The sequence below is a fragment of the Carassius auratus genome, unplaced genomic scaffold (assembly GCF_003368295.1).
Source record: "Carassius auratus strain Wakin unplaced genomic scaffold, ASM336829v1 scaf_tig00011864, whole genome shotgun sequence".
NCBI lineage: Eukaryota > Metazoa > Chordata > Actinopteri > Cypriniformes > Cyprinidae > Carassius > Carassius auratus.
The window spans coordinates 43,842-70,981 of NW_020524247.1; the positions used below are offsets into that span (position 1 = coordinate 43,842).

Below are 27,140 nucleotides of genomic sequence, written 5' to 3' on the forward strand. Positions count from 1 at the left end.
AGCCACTGAAGAAAAGGCACCAGTGATTACTACAGTATAGCCGATAGTAGTGAAAGAAGTACAGAGTGGCAAACAGTATCAAAGGCTGCACTCTGATCAAGGAGAGCCAGGATACATTAGGCACCTGTATCAGAATACCTATATCACCTGGTTGTTGACTTTAGGAGATCACATACCAACCACTCTCCACTGAACATCGACGGCTCCTCTGTGGAGATCGAAAAGAGCACCAAATTCCTTGGTGGTCATCTGACGGTGAACCTCACCTGGTCTCTCAACACCAGCTCCATAGCAAAGAAAGCTCAGCAGCGTCTTTACTTTTTACGCAGACTGAAGAAAGCACATCCTTCACCCCCCATCCTCATCGCATTTTACAGAGGGACTGTATTCAGAGTATTCAGAGTATTCAGAGTACCTACATCACTACCTGGTTTTGGAATTGCACAATCACAGATCATAAAACCCTGCATCAGATTGTAAGGACAGCTGAAAAGATCATTGGAGTCTCTCTCCACTCTATCACAGACAATAACACCACTCATTAGAAAAGCCAGTATGATTACTAGTGACCCCACACACCCCTCACAACAGCTCTTCATCCTTCTGCCATCCGGAAGAAGGTACAGAGGTATTCAGACCATCACGGTCAGATTTCGGAACAGATTCTTCCTTCGAGTTATCAGACTCCTCAACTCTATGTGAACTGACCTGACAACTACACTCACACATATACACCCCTACTGTAATCCCTGAATTACAAACACCTGAAACCTAATTGCATACATTGCACGTCCCTACATTTGCATAAAATCTACCTCAAATTGTGTGCCTTGTCTATTAGTATTGTCACCTGTTCTATGTATATATGTTCTTCTCTGACTCTGAGAAACAAGAAGGAGATCTTTAAACACTTTTAAAAGAGCTGTGAGAGGGGTGGAATACAGATTGAAACTGCTCATAAAGATACAAATGAGACTACAGTTGTGTTGCAACTACCGTCTTAAGTATTTTAGCAACAAATGGGAGGTTTGATATTGGTCTAAAACTGTTCAGATCTGTGTTATCCAAACCAGGTTTCCTAAGGTTTGAGGTGATGGCAGCTACTTATGTCTTTTTGGAATGTAACCAGTGGCAATGGATCAACTTATAATATGAGTAATATGTTGGATGAGTGAAAGCAAAAGAGTTTTGAGTATGTTGGAAAAGGATCAAGTGTGCTTGAGGCAGAGTTATATTTGATGTTCAGTTGTTCGACTGCAGATATATTCGTGGGTAAAAAATTGCTGAGTGGGTGACCTATCAGACATGGAAAAAGGTGGGGAGAGACAGATTTTTGGTTTAAATTCTTAGTAAATGTTATCAATTTTACGTAGGAAAAAACGTAAAACTTTCACAAAGTTCAACAGAGCCATTAATAGCTACAGGCAATGGTTTAAGCAACTTTTTTTTTTTTTTTACTCCGAGAATAAAGCTTTAGGTTTGCACTTGGCTTTATTAATGACAGTAGAGAGATAGGTGGAACATGCAGTATTAAGTGCATCGTTATATTTCAGAACTGAATCTGAATAAGCAACATCATGCACTACACGGGAGGATTTTTTTTAGAAGTCATTAAAGACACCTACATTCAGCTTTCATTACTCTAAGTTCAGGGGTGAACCAAGGACAGGAGTGAGTAGAAGGGACAGTTGTAGTTTTTATTGAGGCAAGGTCATCCAAAACATTACAAATAGATTAATTATAGGTTGAACGTATCTCATCAAAGCTCAGGAGGTTGAGTGTGGATGAGAGAGGGGAGGCAGCAATAGCAACAGAAAAACTGTCAGTGGTTACAGGTTATTGTAGGATATAGTAGTTTTAGTTTTTAGCTTTACAAGGGGAAATTAAAGACAATAAGTTTATATTCCCAGAGGGTGGTCTTATAAGAATAACTTATGAATAACTTATAAAGAACATTCCTTAATGGTTATTTTTACGTTTTTTGCAACCATAAAATAACATTCCCAGAACATTGTGTAACAAATGGACTCACAGGCAGAAGGTTATATTTCAAATGGTTTATTATAAAAGCAGGTTTGAATATGAAACTGATTAGAAGCAGGTGAGAGTCCAGAGGAACTGAAGAGCAGAGTTTGGATGACTTGGTTGGATATGAGCTTACTCCGTAAAGCAGGTGGGATGACCAAAATGGATCATTCTTTGCACACACCTCAGGGGTAACGCTGGAGTGGAGTACTTCGAAGAGGGGCCTGCTGGAGGCATGTTGGAGGATCGCTAGAGACACACTGGAGGATCGCTGGAGATACACAGGAGTCTAGGAGATTCGGGTAGACAAGAGGTTAGTAGCAAGGTATGTATGCGACTCAACGCAAGTAGCTACAGGTAGTTCCAGGAGAGTTCCAAGTAGTAGCTTCAAGATCGGACAAATCAGTGACTGAGGTGTGTGCTTACATATGGTGGTGAGCTGATTGGATAATTGTGATCAGGTGCTGCTGATTAGTACTCAGGTGAGGTGGTGCCTTGTGATTGGCTGGATGGTGAGTCTGACTGACCTGTGACACATTGCAGGGTGGTTATTTTTAAAAGTAACTTATACAGAACGATCCCTAATGGTTATTTTTAGGTTAAATTTTTTGTAACCTTAAAATAACGTTGCCAGAACGTTGCATGGTGGTTATTTTTAAATAACCTAAAAATAACTTATAGAGAACGTTTCCTAATGGTTAGTTTAAAAAAAAACAAAAACAAAAAAAAAAAAACTTCCCATAACATTGCAGGGTGGTTATTTTTAAAATAACCTAAAAATAACTTATAGAGAAAGTTCCCTAATGTTTTATTTTATTTTATTTATTTTATTTTATTTATTTTATTTTATTTTATTATTATCATTATTATTATTATTATTAGTAGTAGTAGTAGTAGTAATAGTAGTATTATCCGCATCCATAAAATAACGTTCACAGAATTTTGAAGGTTGGATATTATATTATATTAATTTTTTTCCTTATAACGTACAATACAGAGCCCTGAAATTTGTGTAATGTAGCATTTATTCAACATTCTGGGAACCAAAAACTAAAATTAGGGGAACATTATAATAACGTTACAGGGACGTTAGATTAACATAAGAATAACATTCTGGGAACGTTAAGAAAACTTCTGGCTAACCATAAACAAACTATAAAAAATAACATTCTGGGAACCAAAAACTAACGTTCTGAGAATGTTTTGGAACCAAAAAGGAACGTTCCGGGAATGTTCTGGGAACCAAAAATTGTTAGCTGGGTAACAGTTCAGGACGCTCTGATATGGTTGTGTCGCTGTTTATTCAGAAGTTCAGACGCTTCGCCCAAACATCCAAGCACTATTCCAATAAATCCAAAAACACATCCAAACGCTTGGATATGGTGATATCACTGTTTCTTGCTACATCCAAATAGCACTGTTCTATTAAATCCAAACTTTAAATCCCAAGAAAATACATCAACACTAACGATTGACAACATAAACAATTGACTAAGTAACAAGATAACCAAACAACTATAGCGATGAGAAGCGGCAGCCACTTCACGCAGAGCGTACTCTCACCAGAAACTATAGTGCCAATAGCACAATACATCTGACTGACAGTAATGCGATGTACATATTTCAATATTGTACTATAATATGATGCATAATGTACTATAATCTAATTATTTTATTAATTTGACACTTTTTCAAACAATAGTAAATTACAATAAAACTCTAAAACAAATTGCAAACATAAAAACAATACTGTAGTAAAAAAGTGTGTATTAACATCTTAAAACATAGTAACAAAAAACTTAAAAATCCCTCATTTCACATTACATCATTAGTTCATTCCCAGTTGATGCCGTGTTTCTTTGACTTGTACAGTAAGTCTAACTATTAATAGACGCTAGCAGTTATTTTTAGAAAACACTTTCCTCATTCCTGTCAAGGTCAGTTGCATTCTGAAAGCAGTTCTTGATCCAACAACAAAGCATCTCAAAACACTTAAAACAACAGAAAACAACATAACTTTACCTGCCTAAATCAACTGATTGATTTGATTGCCCATTCATTTTGTGGGTAATGATCTATTCAATAATGATTTATTCTTTGTTACAAACCAATATAATATATGCATATATATATATATATATATATATATATATATATATATATATATATATATATAGAGAGAGAGAGAGAGAGAGAGAGAGAGAGAGAGAGAGAGAGAGAACTGGCAAACAAAAAGTGTATTTTTTATTTATTGATCTTTTGATTATTATAGATTTGTTTATTTTGTTTTTGTTTTTTATTGCTAACACAATATAAAAGACATTGACATTAATTGATTCCTGATTCCCAAAAGAAGGTTTTTGTAACAGTGTTTTGAACTGATATTTCTAGTGTTCTCTAGGCAGTGAAGTAGTGTGTGAATTTGTCAGATTTGCGTGTCACCTGAGGCCAAAGTTTGATTCTGGCAAAAGTTTTTGGGAAAAGTTACTTTGAATATTCTCCGAACCATCTGAAAATAGTAAATAGTAATGTTTACTGAAAAAAAAGTTAGAATTCCAATTAAAATATTTAATGAAAAAGATCCATGATTGATCTATAAATAATGTTTTTGTGCCAATGGTTTGAGAACAATATTGATGAGCAAATAACCATGAACGAATATTCTATTAATGTTATTGGAAGAATGTTTGTTTGAACACTGAGAGAACCTTACCAGAACGTTGCTAGGACCCTCCTTGTAGTTGACTTTTATCAGTATCAAGCCTATCACATATGCCATATTTAATAATGCATGTATAGTATGAATTCAATCAAATATTAACATGATAAAATTCTGCTTGCTCAGGTCTCTGAAAACTACACCTGCAGCTATCTCTCTTTTTTGTCTCTTAACATTACTAATCGGCAGCAGGTGCAAGAAAGCACAACTGTCAGATATTCTTCGAGCCAGGGGATTTTCCAAACAAGCTCTTCTGCTTTACAGCTCTCCCTTGTAGAACCAGTTGTGTCATTGTTGGTATTATTGTTTACGTCTTGTTTTTCTTGGCTCGTCGTTAAGAAGGCAGTAAGTGTTGAAAAGGCATCTGTGTTTTAATGTCTTATTCAATACATCGACATTCCAAAAATCCAGTTTCACCTCTCAGTGGTTGCTAAGAGTCAAAACAATGCAAAAAAAAAAAAAAAAACTTGGCAAACAGATTTAAACAATTATGTGTAAATTACGCAATCCAAGCATTGCTTATGACCAGAGGCAATGCTTCTGACGACAGCTACTGTATCAGTCTTCAAGCCTGCAAAGGCAAAATTACTTTGGATAATAAAAATGAAAGTGAACTTTCTGGCCGGCTAAATCTGGAAATTCACAGAGTAAATTCCTATCTAGGGTTCACATTCAGTCAGACAGGCTGCATGCATGTGTCTTTTACCAAAACAAAAACAAAAATATATAAACTGCTTCAGAACCAGTGTGTCCACAAACGAGTGAATTGTTGTGGGATTCTCACAGGACTAATGCTGCAAAGACATTTCAGAGGCCTGTTTGCAGAGTAAACACCCGCTCGGGTCAGTTTGATAACTCAGTCGAGGTTAGCATGAAGTGATCAGTGAGGTAGTTCATAAAAACCGTCATATTCCAGATGGTGGACTTTATCTAAAAAGGCAGAGCCAGAAGGTCAGAGAGCCAGATGTCTTAGAAGCCAGCGATGTCATTACTAATCACTTTTCACAACTAAGAGTTGAAGGCATTGTTATTGTATTGACTGTGATTTAATAAAACCCAACACAGAAATCCCCCCTTATGAAACAAAAATATATTGCAGTATATTGGAAAATATCATGTAATATATTGGCATATATTCTTATATATATTTATTTTTTCCAATATATTGCAATATATTGAAAGCGGCAATCATTTGTATATTTAAATTAAAATTAAATTGATGTATTTAGCAGACGCTTTTATCCAAACAACTTACAGTGCATTCAGGCTATCATTTTTACATATCATGTGTTCCCGGGGAATCGAACCCCCAACCTTGCGCTTGCTTGCTTGCTAGCGCAGGGCTCTACCAGTTGAGCTACAGGAACACTATATATATATTTATAATATATGTATATAAATATAAAATATTAGAAAATAAAAAGGGAAAATAATATGTTACAATATATCACAATATATTTTAAGAAATATATTGGTAAATATATTTTCCTTTCGTAAGGGCCCCCTCCATTGATATTAGCAGAGGCCAGTTAGAATGAGGTCTGTGCATTGACCTTTCACCTCACTGAAAGGAAGCATCTATGAACAGGAGAAATATGCCTTTTCACATGAAGATCTATTGTTGTATTTGAAGAGATATTAAAATGTGCGTGCGGATACTCTGTTTTTGCACTTTAAAAAAAATAATTGTGGAGAATATCATATTTAGTGGCCCTCTGTAGGTCTAACTTGGGAACTGTGGCTCTTTCTGAGCCTGTCTTTAGGACTGGAGCCCTCCTTGGGCTGGATATGTGAACTGGAGCCCTTTCTGGGCTAAACTTGGGGACTGGAGGACTCACTGGGCTAAACTCCACCTGGACCCTGCCAGTGGCATCCACTGAGCGAACCCCTCATCCAAACCATCCCAGAAACAATCCACAAGAGTCCACCAGTCGAGGGAAATCTGCTTAGATAAGGTGAGGAATTCACAGATATATTCTTCAAGGGGGCAGCCATCTTGATACACAGAACATAAACGTTACAGGGGATTCGTTGAAAAAAAAAAGAAAAGGAAAACACTGGGGAAAACCGGAAAATAAAAATGCAGGGTAGATCGCTGCAAACTGTTTCTGTTTCGGTCCAGTATTCTGTGCTGGAGCGAGGAATGAGGAGACTTGGAGAATTCAATTCAATTCAATTCAAGTTTATTTGTATAGCGCTTTTTACAATACAAATCATTACAAAGCAACTTTACAGAAAATTATGTTTCTACAATATTTAGTAGTAGCTAGTAGTTTGTGCACGTTTGACAGGATTTTAGAAAAAAAATAAAATAAAAAAATAATAATAAGACAAGACGTAGTCAGCTAGATGATGAACTATCAATATTGTTAATTAATAGTTATTATATGATTCAGTCACACATGTAGCAATAATTGTTAGTTCTGTTTGTTGATTCAAGGTTAGCATCATCTGGATCCAAAATATATATAAAAAAATTATATTTCATTAACAAGCCATTTTAGAAGGATATTAAATGCCATCCTTCTGTAAGAAGATATAGTTTTTGTCTTTAAAATGGTCCAACTTGGTCTGTGATATGGTGATCAGACATATAATGTTACAGATATTTATAATGTTTGTATTAGAATGACATGAACACCATATAAAAAAATAAAACTGATGACAGTAACATTAAAGACCTTGGACTGGAACTTTATAATATATATCGGATCAGATTTTTTTGTAAAAAAGAGATTTTAAATACTGTAAAAAGCATTTTTTCAACATTTCAACATAATTTAAACCATAGAATTAAGCTTAGTAGATATAAACTAATGTATTTAGGTTGATTCATTGTTGATATATAATATCTTTGAAATATATTTTAAAACCAATTAATTTAAATGCTACCATACTATATATATATATATATATATATATATATATATATATATATATACACATACATACATACAGTACATACAGGATTATTTGCCATTTTGCTGTGTTATTGACTCCTATTTACAATAAATCTCATATTTATTTAGCCCTTCTGTTGTACCTGGACTTTAAATTCGCTGTGGCCTTGAAATTGTTTTATTTTTGACATTTATTACCTCGTTGCTAAATTAGAGGTTGAGCCAACAAAGACTGTCAAGTTTTACAGGCTCTTTAATTTATTCCCGACAGTAAGATAATATATCTATATAATAAGATAATAATAATAATTCTTTTAAATCATACAGCTTGTCAGTGCTGTTTACAAAGGGTTTAGTGACCAAAAATCATTTTATTGCTGACCAAATCATTTTTGGAAACGGTAATGAGGGACTCAAGCCATATCCAGAGATCAGCGGTGGGAGGGGGGTGGTGGTTTGTAAGTGTGAGTTTGCAGTAAGCCTAAAGCTGTTCCTCATTTCACTTTCCAGTCCTCTTCTCTGTTCCTCTAAGGTGTACATTCTTGCTATGCTGAGTTTTGGATAGGTATTTCCCCGTTTCTAACCAATGCAGTAACAAGCATTATGTCACAAAAGAGCTATTCCACCACAGGCCATCCGACTGCCTCGTGCCCAGTATGTAGTTTTTCATGTTTTATCATGTGACATCGTTATCGTAAAATATATGTTGCCGAAGAACATTATCTTCCAGTCAAGGACGTTATCATGAGATAAACACATTAGACAACTAGACCAAAATGATTGGATTTATAATAATAACATGGGATAAAACATTTTACTCTCATGTTTTTGAAAAGCATTATAAAAAGTAGTCATTATATACTCTATAAGTCTTTTAATTTTGAGGTGTGCAGTACTTGGTACAGTACTTTCCGTTGTCCTTATACACGTTACATAGTAATGACAATAACTCATGCATAATTACAAGCAACCAACACTAACCCCAAACCCTCATCCTAACTATAGTTAATAATGCATGCAATTAATTCATATTACTCAGTACTTAGATGTATAATTACACTGTAATAAGGACACTGTAAAATAAAGTGTAATCCAATTATTTGATTGTACTGGAAAGCTTGATTTAATTTCGAATTACTGTTCCATCATTAAACTTTACAGGCTAAAGAACAAGAAGATCATGGTTTTCATGCATCAACAAAGCTGCTGTGTGTTAATTTAATGATAGAATTTGACATTAAATGATCATGTATAAGCATCTCCTCCAGTAGATTTCAAGTAATTCAGTCATAATCATTTCAAAAACAGAATTTAGCAGGATTTCAGACAGGGGGAAAAGGAGTTCATCTGGATCTGTGTAATAAAACAAATTTCCTCAATTATCGCTGTGGCAGTTACAAGTAAAATCCTGTTTTTTTTTTTTGGACATGAAGTAACATGGCCAGAAGGCTTTGACACAGACAGGGCAAAGGAGAGAGGCCGTTACACTCGCCCATACCGTTAAACCCATGTTTGATTAATGGAGATTTGCATTTGGATGATGGAAGGTTGGGTTAACGTTATGAGTATTCCAGAAGGAGGAGGGGAGAACAGACAGAGAGAGACAGTTGGGAGGATATAAAAGGATCAGATCAGGCAACAGGTGCACATTACAGGTGATGTACGGCTCTACCCTCCTTCCAAGCCCTTATTCAGCGGTCACAATCTTTTCCACTTTTTCTATTGTGATACACTAACAGCTGTCTCACTCACTGGAACTGCACTAAGGTAACTGAACGTCCATATGTCTTCATTATCATTCAGACTTCGGCTTTGTTTGCACTTATTTGTGCTAATTTGACAGGATGATTTTTTGTTTATTTTTATGCTTTCAGTTTCATTGTTTCACAGTTGTGAAATATGTTTCAGAAAAGAACAAAAAAAAAAAAAAACTTGACGTGATCAAACTGCATTCTAACAGCATTCTGTTCATTCTGTGCAGTCATGTAGAGCCACAAGGTGTTTGTACTTATGTGCTGTTTTTACTCAATTGACATGCTTTTTTTTCTGTTTTTAGATGTTGGCAACTCTTGAAAACGTGAGTACTGTTTGCTCTTTGTTTATTATTATTATTATTATTATTATTATTATTATTATTATTATTATTATTATTATTGCTTAACAGAAGGGGAAAGCATTGGGGAAAATACATGACAGATGATTTTTATATCTACAAAAAAAAAAATTGTTCTGTGATATATTTAAGCATCACACAGGTAAAGTATATAATTTATCATACTCTTGACCAGTCATATTAGAAGATTCTGTTTGTAATAAGTGTGCTGGAAATTGCCTTAATAAGCAGATGGGTAATCGGTATGTCCTCATAATATCAGATTTGATCAACAAATATGAAATCAGATTTCATTTAAAGTTCTTGTGTTAATGTAAAGTGGTGCAAATAAATTTAAGTGACTCTTAGGCCAGAGTGTTTGAATAATATATATATATATTTTTTTTATGGAAAGTTTGCTGGTGTTGAAGTAAAATAAATGGCACGTGTAAATGATATTCAGACATTATAGGTGCTCAAGTGTGGTTTTAAAGTACTGTCAAGATGTCAAAACAAAATGTATATGTGATATACACAGAACTGTCAAAACAGAGGTAAAATAATACTGCTAAAATGTTTACACACCTACAATGCAAATATGTCTGTTGGTGCATTTAAAAACCCAGTTTTACTGATGAGAGGCAGAATGTACTAGTCATGTAAACTGTTACAACTTCTTTCTTATATTCCTATTAAACAGCTGTATGTTTATTCATGGGTAGTTTTTTATTATTATTATTATTATTATCAATAATGTATAATATTCAGATTTTAATGAAAGCTGGAAAGAAAAGGAAAGGAAATTATTGTGTTTTGTACATTGTGTATTGTCTGTACTGCATCTCATTCAGTGTCTGATAGCGTGCATTGACTTGCCTACAGATTCAATACTTCCAGGATCTGGGCCCTAGAGAGCCGTCTTCAGGGAACCTGGACCTGGACATGATTGAGGAGTACCTGCAGGAGCACTCGGTGGAGGTGATGTCAGCACCGCGTGTGCAGAGGAGAGATCAAGAGGAGCACGGTATGGCAGGTGAGGCTTCGAAAGTCAACTAAACACTGTAATAGACCACTGAGGGAAGGGTCACTTCTTCTTAAATGAATTGAAAAGAAGTTCACTTTCAGTTTTGTAAGTTCAGTAATTTCCTCTTCGACCAAGCTTTTTTATTTATATCTCAAGATGTGGATTCCACATCATGGGTGACAAAAATTTAGTTTCGTGACTAGAAACTGTAAAACCACTGGAAATGTAATAATAAAAAGTACTTTGTTTGAACACAGTCGCATAGTGTTTAAACAGGTTTCCCTTCCCCACAACTGCTATTGGTCAGTCAAACAGAGGCCCGCCCTCAGAGCCACACCATTGGTTGAGCTGTTGCCATGCCAGGCTGGTCGGGCGCTCAAACAAACAGCAATGTTTTGATAATGCTACAGAGAAACAGTATTTACACATTTCAGGGGAATCAAACTATACATGGTATATATTTAGTTGTTGCTGCCATTTAAGCTGGAAAGGAGGAAGTATTTTAACATCTAAAACATTTATCATATAACCATAGTGTGTGTTGTTGATTGTAGCGAACAACATATGTGATAATAATGAGTGATGTGTTTCCATAGAGAACAGCTGGTCTGGACATTATACATATGAATGGCATTATGGTGAAGTGCCAGGAACAGATGAGACGCATGAACCACAGCCTCAGCAGCAGCAGCAGCAGCAGACGTGGCTCTGTCAGTCCAGTCACAATGAATGGGTCGGTCTCACCAGACATACAGTAAACACTGTTATCATTTTGTAAGTGAAGGTTGACCTGTTCATGGTTGTTATTAATAATATTCTGTTTTAGGGATACTTCAAGTATGTCAGAAACCAGTACAGTGATTCAGATTCACTGTCCACCAGTTCTGGTTGCCAAGAATTTCCACCATCTCCGACCTCTGACATGAAGGGTCAAATTGCGTATGACTCCCTGGCTCTAGCACCGCTCTCAGGTAAGACACACAATTGCTAGGACATTGCTTATCATATTTCTTTTTGATTTAGGGAAAGTTGATTCTGAATATTTGGATATAGGTAGATTAAAATAGACTGGTTCTTTTTTTACCTATACATAAAACATTCTGTAATCCTTTAGTCAGTCCTTTCAAACCTTTGTGATTTTATATCTTTTGTGAAACACAAAAAGGACATTTGAAGAATGTCTGAACTGTTTTTGAAAGTCAGTTGTCCAAAAGAACACTGGTTCAGTTAAAGTGGACAAATATATATATAGAGAGAGAGAGATACCAGTTGGCAGTTGCATAAACTGCTTATACTAGTCTTTAAATCACTCTGAACGTCTCTAGAATTAAGCCAGGGGGTAATCAGTATTACTTTTCAGATTTAATTGCACAAATCTACCTTTTGTGCCAGTCCAAAAAATAAAATAAAAATACATATTGGATGGCTAACTTGTAAGACTAGAATAAGCAGTTTATGCAACTAGCCACAGGAAATCATTGAGACAGACTTTAGTGGGTAGGGTTATTTAGTGTAAAATGTTGTATTGTCCAGTTTGTGGTTTATTCCCAGACAGAGCTTCCCTTACAGTCAAGTGATTCACAAAGACTTTGGCTCCATCGATTAAAAATATCCAGTTTGGAATTTGTATGAATGTGTATGTCACTGTACAGGCTAATTTTGTATCTCACATTTAAAAGGGCATTATGGGCTTTGACAAGAGACTGCCTTATTTGTGCATAGGTTGGATGTGCAAAATGAAAATGTAATGTTCTGCTATCACTAAAATACATTTGACATTTACAATGTCATTTCTCAGGTAAAAGGAAAGAGCGGCTGTTTCAGTTCTTATATGAGATGCTACAGACACCAGACATGCGGAGCTGCATTTGGTGGGTTCAGTCTAACAATGGAATATTCCAGTTTTCATCCCAGAACAAGGAAAAGCTGGCTGAGATGTGGGGCAGACGCAAGGGTAACCGGAAAACCATGACATACCAGAAAATGGCTCGCGCCCTACAAAACTATTCACGAACAGGAGAGATCTGCAAAGTGAAGCGTAAACTCACCTATCAGTTCACTGAGAGAACACTGAAAGGCCTTCAGAACAACTCGCAAAGATTCATGGGTCGTTAATGTGGTTCACCAACCAAGAATTTCTCCTAACTGGGAAAGTGTAAACGAATACTGAGTATTTTACAGAAATGATTTTGCCTTTTAATGTTCCATAATATGGGCATTAAAACACTGATTTTCTAATATTATTTGGCTTAATTGAGGCTCTACTGAACTTGGGAATTGTATGTACACTAACATCGAATAACATGAAATTCTAAGAAGTTGAAGGTGAACTTTGAATATTTTTTTTAAATCTGAGGATTGTTAACCATTACACTACGTTGTATGTAGTTACAAATCAGTTTTTTGTTGTTTTGATACAATATTTGCCATGCTTGTTGTGCTCATTTCAAAGACTTTTTAATGGCATTAAAATGTTGACATCTGGTGTGCCTGAATAAATTAATTTTAACATGTAATTTTGTATTTTTGACAATAACAAGGAACCCAGCCAAACTGTTTAATCCAAAAAATTCCATTGTAAAATGTATTATTATTAGTGCTGTCAATCGATTAAAAAAAATTAACTAATTAATCGCACAATTTTTTAAAATTAATCGCGATTAATCGCGATTAATCGCAATTAAAAGACTGAAACTTTTTGGATATGTAAATGTAAAATGTAAATAATTAATGTAAACTCAAGACAAAGAAACTATTTAAATTCAAAATATGATTGTTTATTGGAATTTTTGTTTAACTTGTAACACAGATTTTCTCATGTAAACAACATACCTGCAATAAACCATCAATATCCTCCAAATTAACTGTTGGCTTGAAAGCCATATTTATTACAGAAATAAAAACACAGGCATGTAAGTACCATTTGAATTTCAAAACAATCAATGCCAATAAAAAACAAAAATGATTTCTGTTATGTTGAATTCTAAGTGGACTGCAAAAAAATTCCAAAGTATAGTCATTGCCAGTGCTTTAAGTGGGCCAGTATGCACCTGTACTCAGTACCGCCACTTCCAAATATAGCTCTTGAGCGTACCGCCACCTCTCCGTGCGCCCAGAACGTGCTTGTAGCGTACCGGTACGCTCATTTGGACATCTGTTTTAATAGAGGTTTTAATCTTTTACCTGCACTGCCGCTTTTCAGAGCGCCCTTCACAATGCAAGCTTCCCAATTCATCCCACCCAGAGCAGAAACTACATTACCCATTCACCCTTAAGTTACACAAGTGAATAGCGCATGTGTCGCTTTTCCCACTGTTAAGTGTCAACAACTCAACGTGGCCGGAGAAGATGTGTGAAACTCGTTGTGAGTTATACTAAAGCAAAATCTTGAGTATTTATTGTCTGATAAACATTAAAAACTGTCTGCGGAGGTTGAGTCGTCGTGCAGCCCCCGCTGGCTGTTCATTGGCTGCAGCATCTTTTTTCTAAGTTCTAAAAAAATACCGTATACGGCAAGGCACAAATTTAGATATTCATTTATCTAATTAATCTATAGCCTATGCACAAAGACAATATGATCTTTTTGTCCCCTTTTTGTTTTAAAGCTTGATGAAGAGAGAGAGCGCAAGTGGCTGCAGCTGAGGAGGACAGTGATGCACGCGTACAGGAGTGATTGACAGTTTGCGGCACTGTGTACAAAAAACACTCCGCTACACAATTATTTCCTTATATTCGTTTAAGCTTATTAACGTTAGCGTTACAGAAAGGTCTGATTTACGCACTGTTACAGTTATTGTTTTTTTTTTAAACAATAACATTTGAGTTCATGATTTTAATGTTGCTGTTTCTTGTGGCAGATTGAAGAGTAATCCGGCAGAGTTTTATACTGAAACTTTCCGTCTAAAAGTCCTTCCTTGGTCTTATCCATATTTCTTTGCACGTTGAACACACATAGGCCACAACTGGAAATAAAAAAAAACTGCAACCGCGTTAATTGCGTTATTTTTTTTTTAACGCGTTAAATATTTCAAATTAATCGAATGCGTTAACGCGCTAATTTTGACAGCACTAATTATTATTATTATTATTATTATTATTATTATTATTATTATTATTATTATTATTATCATTATTATTTTGCTCAAGCTGACATGGGAAAAACCACAGAGAAAGCAATCACTGTAATGAGTACGGCACAATACAGTATGTAAAAAGTCCTGTGTGCGTTCTTCCAGCGGACAGTCACCCTTCTCCAGGCATTGCAGGGCCACAGCAGGAATGTCCATGGTGACATAGGAGTGGGGGGAAAGAGAACAAAATGCTGCAAAAATTAAAATAATAATAATAATAATAATTGTATGTACAGTAGTCGGTTCATTCTTCTGCCATGCGTTGGTGATACAAAATGTACGAGGACAAAGGAGATCAACGAGAAGACTTTTGAAAGTGAAGTGACATTCAGACAAGTCTGTTGACCCATACTTAGAATTTGTGCTCTGCATTTAACCCATCCAAAGTGCGCACACACACACAGCAGTGAACACACACACACACACTGTGAACACACACCCGGTGCAGTGGACAGCCATTTTATGCTGTGGCGCCCGGGGAGCAGTTGGGGGTTTGATGCCTTGCTCAAGGGCACCTACTGTAAGTCATGGTATTGCCAGCTCGAGATTCGAACCCTCGAGATTCAAACCCACAACCCTAGGGTTAGGAGTCAAACTCTCTAATCACTAGGCCACAACTTCAAAATCTAAAATCTTTTAATCATATAAATCCAGGAGAACAGGCACAGAAACGAGAGTTACGTATGTAACTACGGTTCTATGAGTTATGGATGACCACCAGAGGCAGTGCTTCCAACTGAATATTATCTCTCTCTTGCTAATGCACAGGTCAAGTCTAATAACAACAAAGTCATCACATGACCAGGTACGTCACGGGGATCCCCTCTATTTAACCCCGTGACATCCTGCAAACTGTCTCAACAGAATCTTCTCGCAAGACTCAGAGTGACAGGGTGCTCTGGCGGTCACCCAGAACTCATAGAAAAATAGTTACATACGTAACTCTCATTCTATTTCATTCTTACTGACCACCAGAGGCAGTGCTTCCCACTGGATGACTCATAACAACAAGGTCACGAGGAGGCTACTCCTAACCTTAAGCCGAAGTTGAGGGTCCCAACAGGACTGCCATTTCCATAGCACCAGGGGTGGCCACATTGACTCTGTAGTATCTGGAGAAGGTATCAGCGGAAGACCAATTAACCGCTGCACAAATGTCCATTAGAGGGACACCTTTTAATGCTGCCAAAGATGTTGAGATACTTCTCGTCGAATGGCATTTTATGCCGGCTGGCAATGTCATGTTGTTGGCCTTATACGCCTGGACAATGGCATCCACCACCCAATGTGACAACCTCTGTTTTGACAGAGGCTGCCCTTTCCTAGGCCCGCCGCAGCAGAGAAAGAGTTGGTCTGACTGTCGCAGTTTCTCTGTGGCACTCAGATAGCCCCGAAGGGCTCGCACTGGACATAATTGTTCCGTTGGATTGCTATCTTGTGTTTCAGCCACAGAATGATTGAGTGCTACCAACTCAATTGGTTGATTCCTAAATGATGTTGAGAGCCTTTTGGGTAGGAATGAGGGGTTAAGCCACAATGTCACCATTGTTGCATCTGCATTCAAACGCATATAGGACGTATTGGTTGACAATGCGTGGAGCTCACCAACACATTTGGCTGACGTTATTGCCAAAAGGAATCCTTTCTTTATTGAAAGCCACTTCAGATCACAATGCTCCATCGGTTCAAAGGGGTGTTGTGTAAGTGTTCTTAAAACCAGACTGAGGTCCCATGAGGGCACCCTAACAGTTGGAGCAGCGTGCAATCGCTGAGCACCTTTCAGAAAGCGGGTGATTAGAATATGTGACTCTAGTGACTTGATCATTTATCTTTACAGGCTGGGCAGAAATTGCAGCCACATATACCTTGAGGGTAGAGGGAGCCCTGTTATCGTCTAGAAGGGACTGCAAAAAACATAACACCATTGGCACCAGGCAGTGGTCTGGGATCAACCCTCTTGGTGTACACCAGTCCGTGAAAAGCTTCCACCTACAAGCATAGATATTCCTGGTGGAAGGTGCTCTAGAATTCAGGATTTTGCTTTGCACTTAACATCACAAGACTTCAACAGTAACTCTGGCTCCTCAGTGGCCAGACACAGAGCTGTAGCCGATCTGGGCATGGGTGCCAAATCTGCCCCTGCAATTGAAGGAGCAGGTCCTGCCTCCTGGGAAGGCCCCAGGGCTCCCCATTGAGAAGCCAGCATAACATTGGGAACCAAGGCCTGCCTGGCCAGTTCGGTGCCACTAGGAGCATCCTGTGGTGCCCTTGAAGAACTCTGTGGAGAGTTGGCAGAATTAAGGGGATCAGGGGATACGCATACAGTAAAAGATTTGGCCAGGCATGTGCAAATACATCCTGACCCAACGGGCTTGACTTCTCTGTCCAGGACAACCACAGGGGGCAATGGGTCGAGGTCTCTGAGACAAAGAGATCCACCTGTGCTCTGCCAAATTGCCAGACCATGCTTGTGAACTGAGGAAAGGCCCTTGTCAGAAGGTCTTGCGCTATTCTCAGAGACTGGCTGGACCTTGTGCTGCCTTGATGGTTGTTATGATATACCACTGATGTATTGTCCGTTCTGATGAGAATATGGCCGGAGCAAAGTGCTTCAGAGCTAATTGAACTGCTTGGAGCTCCAGGGCATTAATGTCTTTTGTGGCTTGCCCGGGTTTCCATGACCCCCTGATCATCCTGTGTTGCCACACTGCCCCCCATCCAACTAGCAAAGCATTGGTCTGTATTACCTCTCGGTGAGAGGGAATCACACCCAGAGCTACCCCTTTTGTCAGGAATGACCTCTCTTTCCATGGTTTCAAGGTAAGGAGGCATCGATCTGTAACTTTGACCAGTCTGCTCCTGTGCCATGTGGGGTTCAGGTGAAGACTGTTTACCCATCTCTGAAAAGGGCGCAGTGAAAGAAGGCCCAGTGGTATCAATGCAGCTGCTGCTGCTAACATGCCCATCAATCTGAGCACCACTCTGAATGGAAGCTTGATCTGTTTCCGGAAATGCCGGAGAAAGAGCCAGATGCTGTCCACCCTCTGAGGTGATGGGAATGCTTTCATTGATCTTGAGTCTAGAGTGATGCATATGAACTTTACCGACTGACATAGGACCAACTGACTCTCGCTGAAGTTTACCCTGAGACCCAACTGAGTGACATGGGAAATAAGCAGATTGGTCTGTTATGTTGCCTGCTCTTGAGATGGAGCACAGAGGAGCCAATCATTCAGATAAGGAAGCACCTGCACCCCCCGGCTTGTATTAATAGTATTAGGGACAATGCTGCAGCTATGCACCTGGTGAACACCTGAGGGGACAGAGACAGCCCAAATGGTAGGACCCGGAACTGATAGACCTGACCTTAAAATCCGAAGCAGAGAAACGGTCTGTGTTGTGCTGCAATTGGAATGTGAAAATAAGCATCCTTCAGGTCTATTGTGGTGAACCACTGTAGTGGTCTGACTGCCTGAAGGACCTCCATTGTGCGTAGCATGTGGAATGGTAAAACCTTGATGGACGGATTGAGGCCACAAAGGTCGAGAATGGGCCTTACCCCACCATCTTTTTTTCGGAATTATATAGTACATTGAATAAAACCCATTTAGCCATGCTCACCACTTTATTGGTTCTATGGCGTCCTTTTCTATGAGTTCGGCTATTTGTTTCGCCAGTGCCAGTGAGCTGTTGGGGTCTTTGACAGTAGTCATCTTGACCCCATTGAAAGCAGGGGCCCGCCGTCGGAATTGCAGCTTGTACCCTTGAGATAGTGTTGTTATTATCCAAGGGTCTGACGTGTTTTCTTTCCAGAAATTGAGGTGCTGCGAGCCTGGTTTGTTTTTTTTTTATCTCAGGTTGGCGCTGACCTGGTGCCCTGACCCTTAACTGTTGTCCTCGTGCTCTAGGGTACTGCCCAAGCTGGTCTAGCTGCCTTGGCTGGCTCCTCTGAACAGCACTTGATCGAACTAAAGGTTGAGAGAGAGTAGGATACCGTCCCCCATACCCTTGTCTAAATTGTGGTGGTGGAGTCTCTCTTAAATCTGCTAGCTGCTGTCTTGTCTTATTCATCTCAATGAATAATATAGTCAATATATATATATATATATATATATATTTTTTTTTTTTTTTTTTTTTTTTTTACATCCAAACTAGTGTTAATTCTTAGCCCACTGTTGATAGAAGTACCAGGTAGCAGTACAAACGCAGAACGAAAACACTCGTATATAATGCAACTGCGAGAAATATAATATAAGCCTATTTCAAAGAAAAACAAACAAAAAATAATTCAATCGTCAAATTCATAGCTACCTATGAAATCATAAAAATATATATTACTTAACTAATTGAATGCTCTATATGATTACCACCAGCTGCAGTGCACGCCACAGTCTGTAATGAGAAATATATATTGTTCCTGGAGCACACACACTCTTACTGTTCGCTATAATTAAGCACTATGGCTTTTCTATGGAGCGAAACCACTCTGAGATGCCATATATATATACGTTTCATAAAACCCTGTGACGTACCTGGTCATGTGATGACTTTGTTGTTATTAGACTCGACCTGTGCATGAGCAAGAGAGATAATATTCAGTGGGAAGCACTGCCTTTGGCAGTCAGTAAGTACGAAATAGAACCAACTTCACATAGACAAAGAACGGACAAAGACTAAGGGAGATATTAAAAGCATGAACCAAACAAAGGGAACTAATGAGATGATTATTAGAAAACAGGTGAACTGAATGACATAATAGGCAACTCAGGAAAACTAGGTCACTTTAGTTTACATGTGGGTGCAATGTTGTTGAACATTCACCCACATGTAAACTTAAGGTTTTGGTTTTGCATCTTTGCATTTAAAACAGCCTGTTGAATTCTCATACTGATAAGCCTTATCATGAGGAGTTCACTCAGATAACAACATCTCTGACAAAGCTCTGTACTTCATCTGACGGCAGTTTAGCATGAGTCCACCATATACATATTCACACACATACGGTCACATATGCAAAACATGTGTACTCTAGAAAACCGCCACTACAACAGAACTGTTAATGATTGAAGAGAAGGGAAAAAATATGTCTGTATCACATGTCAGTGCCTTGCTGTTACAACCACACTAACTGTTATAAATAGTTCAGACAGGAACCACTTTGGCAAGTTTACTTGAGTTTATTGAACACAATTTATCTTTGGTGGTGTGGTTCCTTATGGGGGTTCTTGCTCCCAGAATAACTGAACATAAAAGAGTTTTAACATTAACTCCCCGGAACCGTGAATTTAGAAATATATAATAATTAAGACTTTTAATAAAGTCTTTGAAGCAAACGGTGATAATCATGTAGATGTGGCAGTGGTACGTCTATCCTATAGCCTGGTTATGAAGATGGGTGTCTCTCTGCAGTGAGGTCCATGCCAGCTAAGATTTTTGGAAGCCTTAGTGATCTTAAAAAACAAGACGACAGCCAGAAGGTGCGCAGTAGTGTGCTCATGCTTATAATGTGTAGGGAGGGAGGGTTGCGAGCAGTTGAGCATACTTACCGAGCAGTGGTGCCATGTCAGAGTTTCCGCTAGAAAAAAATGGTGCCGGTCAAAGTGACAGGCAGAGGTTTCGTTTTCCGGACATTTTGATGATATGCCAGTCAAATATCTCCTCTTAATTAGTCAAGTTAAGGAAAACTGAAAGCAGTTTATGTAACTTAAAAAATGACATAATCAGGCCGTATATGCAACATGTTTATTAGCCTTTTATTACTTTCAAATAGACAGAAAAAAAAAAACATGAACGTCCAATTGGTGTCAATCAACCAATTGTTTTTTACTATGGTTTCACATTTCATTGTTTAACAAACCAACCCCCCTTCCCCACATAAAATATCCGAATATAGCATTGTTTTCACTCAAGCAAACTTAATTATAAACTCAGCAGAGGTGGGTAGAGTACCCAAAAACTTTACTTAAGTAAAAGTAAAAGTAATTCTAGAAATATTTACTCAAGTAAAAGTAAAAGTACTAGTCTTGAATAGTTACTTGAGTAAGAGTAAAAGAGTATCGGATAAAAAATCTACTCAAGTAGTTAGTTACTAGTTACTTTGGGTCATATATACGGAGCCTTTTTTTATATAGATATATAGACAAAAAATGTAAGTAATGTATGTGTGTGTGTATAAATGTATATATTTCATCAGCCTTTAATCCAATTTATGTAATTTATTATAAAACCCTGTCTGTTTATTTAAGTAACAAATATAGGTATCATGCCATAACATATTTTTAATACGACTGACTTTATTTTAAATGTGAATTTAACATTGACAGTTAATGTGATATAAATATTGCTACTAATATTTCATTGTTCAGAAAGAGAGCAAATAACATTTACATTGAACATAATTTTCACTGACAGTCTAGATTTCATTCACTCTCAGAAACTACCATTAAAATCACTGAAACTGTTAACACTGTGAAATCAATATCTTAATTATAGATTCGTACACACATCTGCACTTTGTTGTTTCTGACGAGAGAATTCGGCAGAAAGAGGTATTCAGTAAGTGAGCGAGTGAAGGAAGCACAGACATTTCAGCGATGACTCATCGGAACGCCTCTGATTGGCCATTGCATTCAAAAGCTCAACAGAACCGTGTGTGATTGGTTAATGCGCAGCGCTGTAAAAACGCGTCTGTCTCTGGCTCAGCGCCAGCAAGCGATCACAGATGTAAATTTAGCAGCTGATGATATGACTTGCTGAACCTACTCGCACTGGTGTGATTGTATTAAAATTAATAAAATCTTAATCGGCTATTCTTTGTCTTTTGGAAGCTGCATTCAACCTGTTACAAGCCACACACGTACAACAAACTAATGTCACAGTGGTATCGTGTACTGTAATCGAATGTAGCCCAAGTTATTACCTGTTAAACAGTAGACAGCACACGCGTTCATCTAATAAGGATCTCCACCGCAAGCAAATAATAGCCTTTGCAGATTAGCTTTCAATTCAGTGCAGTTCCATAGCCCCGTTTTCAACGCTGCTAATATTCTTAAACGTTACAACTCTGAGTGAACCGCTTCAGAGCTCAGCGCGTGCAGCATGGAACTGAACGACTCAATCAAACTGATTCATGAACCAATTCACTCGTTTGCCGACTGGTTTGATCAAGCCTTTGAACAGAGTTGACTCAAAAGAATGAATCATTCGCGAATGGGCATCGCTCATTGTCCAGAGAAAAGTAGACAGCGCGTTTGGAATAAACTGAAGCATTTATTGCATTAAGATAAAGTAACGAGAGGGGCGTCGCCCACAGTAACGAAGTAAAAGTATAGATTTTTCCCAAAAAATGTACTCAAGTAAGAGTATAAAGTACCCATCTTTAAATATACTCCGAAAAGTATTCGTTACCCCGAAAAATTACTCAAGTAAATGTAACGAAGTAAATGTAACTCGTTACTACCTACCTCTGAAACTCAGTATGTCTCATTTAGCTGGTAACATTTAAATTGGCCACCGTGTGAAATGACTCCTTGTCAAATTAACTTGAACAAACAAATGACTAGGCCTATAACATTGTCTCGCGTCATTTTTGGCTACTTTTTACGCTTTTTTGCAGTGCTGAATTGTGCAGCTGGCGACTTGAAATCAAAACTTCCCAGTGTCTCTCCACAACTTGCAATGCGCATAAGCCGCGTAACCTTGTTCTCCGCAAGGCATCTTCGCTGCTTCGTCTTGATCCGATTCTGCAGCGAGAACCCCCTCTCTGCAGGAACACTCGAGACAGGGATTACACAGGCTATCTTGGCGAGCTTGGTCCACTCTGGATACATTTAGTTGAAATCACGTATGAGGACTTCGCAGGCTGTGGAGAAATGCAATCCTCCATAGCCATGGAGCGCTGTCATGACAGCGAGGGCATCACATTGCAGGCTTACGGTATCGATAAGAGGAGCGGTGTCCGCAGACTCAAGGCTTGTAAAATTGTAAATAATCCTTCTGATTGCTGGTTCTGAATATTCTTGGAGAGCTATAACATAATATAATTGTTGAGAACGATATCAGAATTATAGGCCTACAAAAGAATGCTGCGTTTATTATAAATAGGCCTGTATGGGTCATTCTGTGGAAATGTCAACTTTTCTGTCCCTAGCCTTTAAAAAAAATAGTAGGCATACACTTAAAAACACTTTTAAAATAAAACAATATGTTATTTGAAAAATGACACCTTCTTGAGCCATCAATAGGCTGTTTGATTTTTATTAATTCTATATAATTCCCAGAAGTGTTTGTCCCCACAGGTAAAGTGCTTTTTGAGGCCAATAACAAGTTTTTACACCATTTAAAATACAATAATGTAGGCTATACATAACTATCAAATATATTTGATATCATATTTAAACTATAAAGTATATATTTTTTTCTGTGACATGTGACATAATAATAATTTTACATCCATTTAATTCTGCTACACTCAAAAGTTAAGATTTAAAGGACTGCATCATTAATTTTAACCGGTTTTCAAATAGTTTCATTGTTACATGGTTGCGCAAACAAACTAACCTCATTCAAGCACACTTTTAACAAACCTGATTAAAATAAATAAAACATTATCTCTGTTGTATTATTATTTTTCATTTTTATTAATATTTAATAAAAACCTTTGAAATTGCCAAAGTAAGGTAACCCCAGTGACAAAAAATTTACATGCCGTCTTTAAATAAATGCACAAAAAATATTAAATTGAATTTTATATTTGACATTTTTATTAATCTAATAATTTGGTGTAAGTTTAAATGTTAGAAAAACAAATAAATTTCTGTAGAATGACCCATATAATATATCAACATCTCCTACTTACCACTATGTGTCTGCGGATATCTAGAGGGGTTCAGAAGGGCATCGAGGCAGTGAAGTACATACATGCAATCCTCGGGGAACCGATCTAGCAAGGCATCTATCAGATGTTGAACATAGCGTTCTCTGGCTTCTTTGAAAGCTTCAATGAAGTGGTCGCTTGAATTGGTCACTTTGACATCCTTGTATGTGCCGTCTTTATATCCCGCATGGAATGTTTCCTCTTCTGGACCGGGGACATCTCGTAAGTGTCTAAATGCCGCGTCAGATGCTTGCACTATTGGCCGGATGCTGGAAAGATTGACGTTGTCTTTCTGAAAAACTAAATTCAGTTTTGTCATCACTGGTAGTAGATCGGCCAGTGCGTGAGTCAGGGCTATGAAGCTGTATGTCTGGATTTGACCAAGCAGCCCTTGTGCTTGGGTATTTCCTCCGACTGCCTCTTCATTAATTTCCATGGCCACAGCTGCCCAGTTGTGCTTCATGGCCTCCACAGCCCTGTGTAGGGATAGCCAGCGGACTGTGCACGGCTGCTTGAGGCTGACCATGTCCTCATCCCTGAGTGCAGCTGGTAATTGGCGGAGCCGGGCTGTTCTGGTGGCTCTGGTGGTCTGTAGAAGGAGTACACCGAGGAGATCGTGTTTTTGTAAGCTCTGATGTTTTCCACAGCTTTCTCTGCGTCCAGCGCAGCAAGTGCAGCCCTGTGGGCAACGCAGTGCACCTGGATAGAAAAGGGATTTGCTTGCTTAAACAAAGCAACCACCCCACCATGCCTTCCCATTATTACACTTGCACCATCTGAACCCAGGCCAATGACACGGGACAGTGCTATATCCATTTCGCGAAGAACCGCAACAAAGCGATCATAAATGCATCTTGCTGTACCGGAGTCCACATCATAATTTTCAAGAAAGCATGTCTCCACCTTTCCTTTTATTTCCATCTTTAGATATATGATTCACTTTTTGTTCGCAGTGATATTTACAGTTTCATCAATTATTATTCCAATGAAGTCACTGTTTTTCACGGCTCTGTTCCACCACGATGTGTTCTAATGCCTTTTCCATATTATCCACAGAGTCGCTGTGGCAATAAATGCCATCGGTGGTGACAAAATCTGGAGCCTCGTGAGCTTGCAGTAGCTCAGTCTGTGCTACAAAATGGTTAAATGGGAGATCATGTTTTGCCATGTGGAATACAATTTTGAACTGAGAGCATAGTTTTTTCTTAGAAGTTTCCGTGGCCTTGTCACAGTGGCCTTTCATCGCAACCTGCTGTGGCAATAAATTGTTTGCCGCAACATGGTCCTTGCTCTGGCTATGCTCAATGAGAGCAGGCATTCTGCCTTTTTGCAGTGCGAACATAATTTTTTTTCGTTACCATCAACTACCTCACATCTTAGCCATGGGAACTTGTCACTCCATTCCTACCGATACGCCCTACACTTCGGCTTTTTCTCCGGTGGTGGCGGAGCTTAACCACGAAAAATAAGATAAATCACCATGATTGTTACCGTAACCATAGCCGTCTATGAACAGCTCAAAAAGTGCAGATATTGAGACACTAGGTATATAAGACATTCATGGACGTTATAATAAAATTGACCTCTTCTGTTCAGTAAATTTAAAGGAGGCCGTTAAGACCTCCAATTCTGAGGCGAAAACTGCGTCCACGTATTTTTCTAAATAATGTTAAACTCCTTTGTTTCCGCCTTTCTTAAAACCAAGTAAACAATAAACGATAACTTTACATTTTGAATCTTTACTTAATGTCTTTCACTTGCTTCTCGCTTCTTTCACACTAAGAAAATGGCAGCTGCTCGCACTGGAGACGTACTATCTGCGTGCTCTCCTTGATGTCCGCGTGCTCTATCCAGCGCCGCTGGGTTAAAATCGAGACAATTTCCAAACCCAAACTTGGGTTAAAACAACCCAATGTCCTATGCAACGGTCTCAACCCAGCGTTTTTTAGTGTATATTATTTGCATATATTAATTACCCTTTTACAGAATTTTCTCAGCCGCTTCGGTACATTTCTCAAATCATCCTTGAGATTGCAAAACAGTAAGTCCATTTCTCAAAACAACTCGTACAAATAGCAAAACACAATGGATTACATGGAAAAGCCAGTCTCTTGCTCAAAATCCTTAGATCATCTCTCAAAAATAAATATCTGTGTAATGAACATGTCAGTGTCATCGGAATGACAAGTCCTTGTGTCATAGTTTACGGATAAGACAGTCAAATTGCTTAGTTATGTTGTCAATATAAGTATGTACTCTGCAGGGATGTTCTGATGTAAACTATGGGAACATTTTAGATGACAGTTACTGTATTGAACTGTATGCCATATGATTATGTATGTATCCATTTCCAAAGTACAGAATTTTACTAATTACTGTATGTGGGATATTGATTGAAAGAGACTGGATAAAATTCCCAGTTACACTTAATTACTAGTGTTCTGACCCAAATAATAATAATAAAACCTTTACAATGTCATTGTGATATAGAAAAGGAAAAATAAATATGGGCACAAAGATGAAAGTATGTCCATTTGAACTCTTGGACTTATTGTACCTCTTGTGTTGTCCTCTGTCTATAGACGGTTTCATCGGGCGCACGCGCCTGGACCTATGTTAACTTCCGGTCTCTGTTGTGTATATCGGTCTGGCTGCAGTGCCATCTACAAACGCAGTTAAAGTCAAGGTGATGAGTAGACTGAAGTTGGGCTCAGGCGGTTGTGCTGCGGGATGTGTTTCCCATACATTTATTTATTTTTGGAGACTCGCCACAATTTTAAAACTGATTGATTTTCAAAAAGGCTTCGTTAAATAAACATGAGTAACGTTACATTACGTACTGCATGTTTAATAATAATTCCTTACATTTATATGTTTAAATATCAAAACGAGGCACATGTGTTTTTATATCGCTGTATTTCTGAAGGAAGACTTGCATGTTATATGTCTGATAAAGCAGAGTGTGAGCGTAGCTCTGCTTTGTTTACAGCTGTTACTGGGGAAACCTATATTTCTCGCGCTTTATGTCTATGCTTTAAAACATCTCCTGCTGCAAAGAATGAATTTTCATATTCATTAAGTCCGCCTGATCCACGCAGCAAACATATATTTTTTGTTTGTTATCAAAAAATATATACTCTAGAGGGACTTGCTGTGTTATTGATTCTATTAGAGTCTACTGGAAGTTAAGTTAGGTACACAAAAGCGCGCACGCGCAATAACGTTTGTTTATGTTGATGCTGTTGAAACCGTCTATACAGTATAAGCTTTCCAACTGAAGATTCATGAGAAGAACCTTTGAGCTATTTCAGAGAAATGGTTTATCATTGGTTTATCATCTACATTCTATTCATGCCAAATTTGACAAGAAGTCTA

At 38.0% G+C, this 27,140-nt stretch overlaps 2 protein-coding genes across 2 annotated transcripts; one reads left to right on the forward strand and one right to left on the reverse strand.

Annotated features, from left to right (window-relative positions):
• The first annotated feature begins 8,985 nt into the window (after positions 1 to 8,985).
• On the forward strand, positions 8,986 to 12,938 carry LOC113073308 (transcription factor Spi-B-like). The gene is made up of 6 exons (XM_026246209.1): positions 8,986 to 9,411; positions 9,701 to 9,721; positions 10,619 to 10,769; positions 11,357 to 11,493; positions 11,587 to 11,731; positions 12,559 to 12,938. The coding sequence occupies exons 2-6, from the start codon at positions 9,701 to 9,703 to the stop codon at positions 12,873 to 12,875; spliced, it is 771 nt and encodes a 256-aa protein (XP_026101994.1). The 5' UTR covers positions 8,986 to 9,411; the 3' UTR covers positions 12,876 to 12,938.
• A 9,448-nt stretch (positions 12,939 to 22,386) lies between these two features.
• Positions 22,387 to 24,252, reverse strand: LOC113073309 (zinc finger protein 862-like). Its single transcript, XM_026246210.1, has 2 exons — positions 23,748 to 24,252; positions 22,387 to 22,916 (listed from the first exon to the last, which is right to left on the reverse strand). The coding sequence occupies exons 1-2, from the start codon at positions 24,226 to 24,228 to the stop codon at positions 22,720 to 22,722; spliced, it is 678 nt and encodes a 225-aa protein (XP_026101995.1). The 5' UTR covers positions 24,229 to 24,252; the 3' UTR covers positions 22,387 to 22,719.
• Between the last annotated feature and the right edge of the window lie 2,888 nt (positions 24,253 to 27,140).

What these genes read in the sequence shown, in the direction of transcription:
- LOC113073308 (XM_026246209.1), top strand. Translation starts at nt 9,701, where the DNA reads ATGTTGGCAACTCTTGAAAAC. An exon ending in AGAGGAGCACGGTATGGCAG is followed by an intron (nt 10,770 to 11,356) that starts GTGAGGCTTCGA and finishes GTGTTTCCATAG; the next exon opens with AGAACAGCTGGTCTGGACAT. An exon ending in GGCTCTAGCACCGCTCTCAG is followed by an intron (nt 11,732 to 12,558) that starts GTAAGACACACA and finishes GTCATTTCTCAG; the next exon opens with GTAAAAGGAAAGAGCGGCTG.
- LOC113073309 (XM_026246210.1), bottom strand. Translation starts at nt 24,228, where the DNA reads ATGAAGCACAACTGGGCAGCTGTGGCCATGGAAATTAATGAAGAGGCA. An exon ending in ATATCCGCAGACACATAGTG is followed by an intron (nt 22,917 to 23,747) that starts GTAAGTAGGAGA and finishes ATTATGTTATAG; the next exon opens with CTCTCCAAGAATATTCAGAA.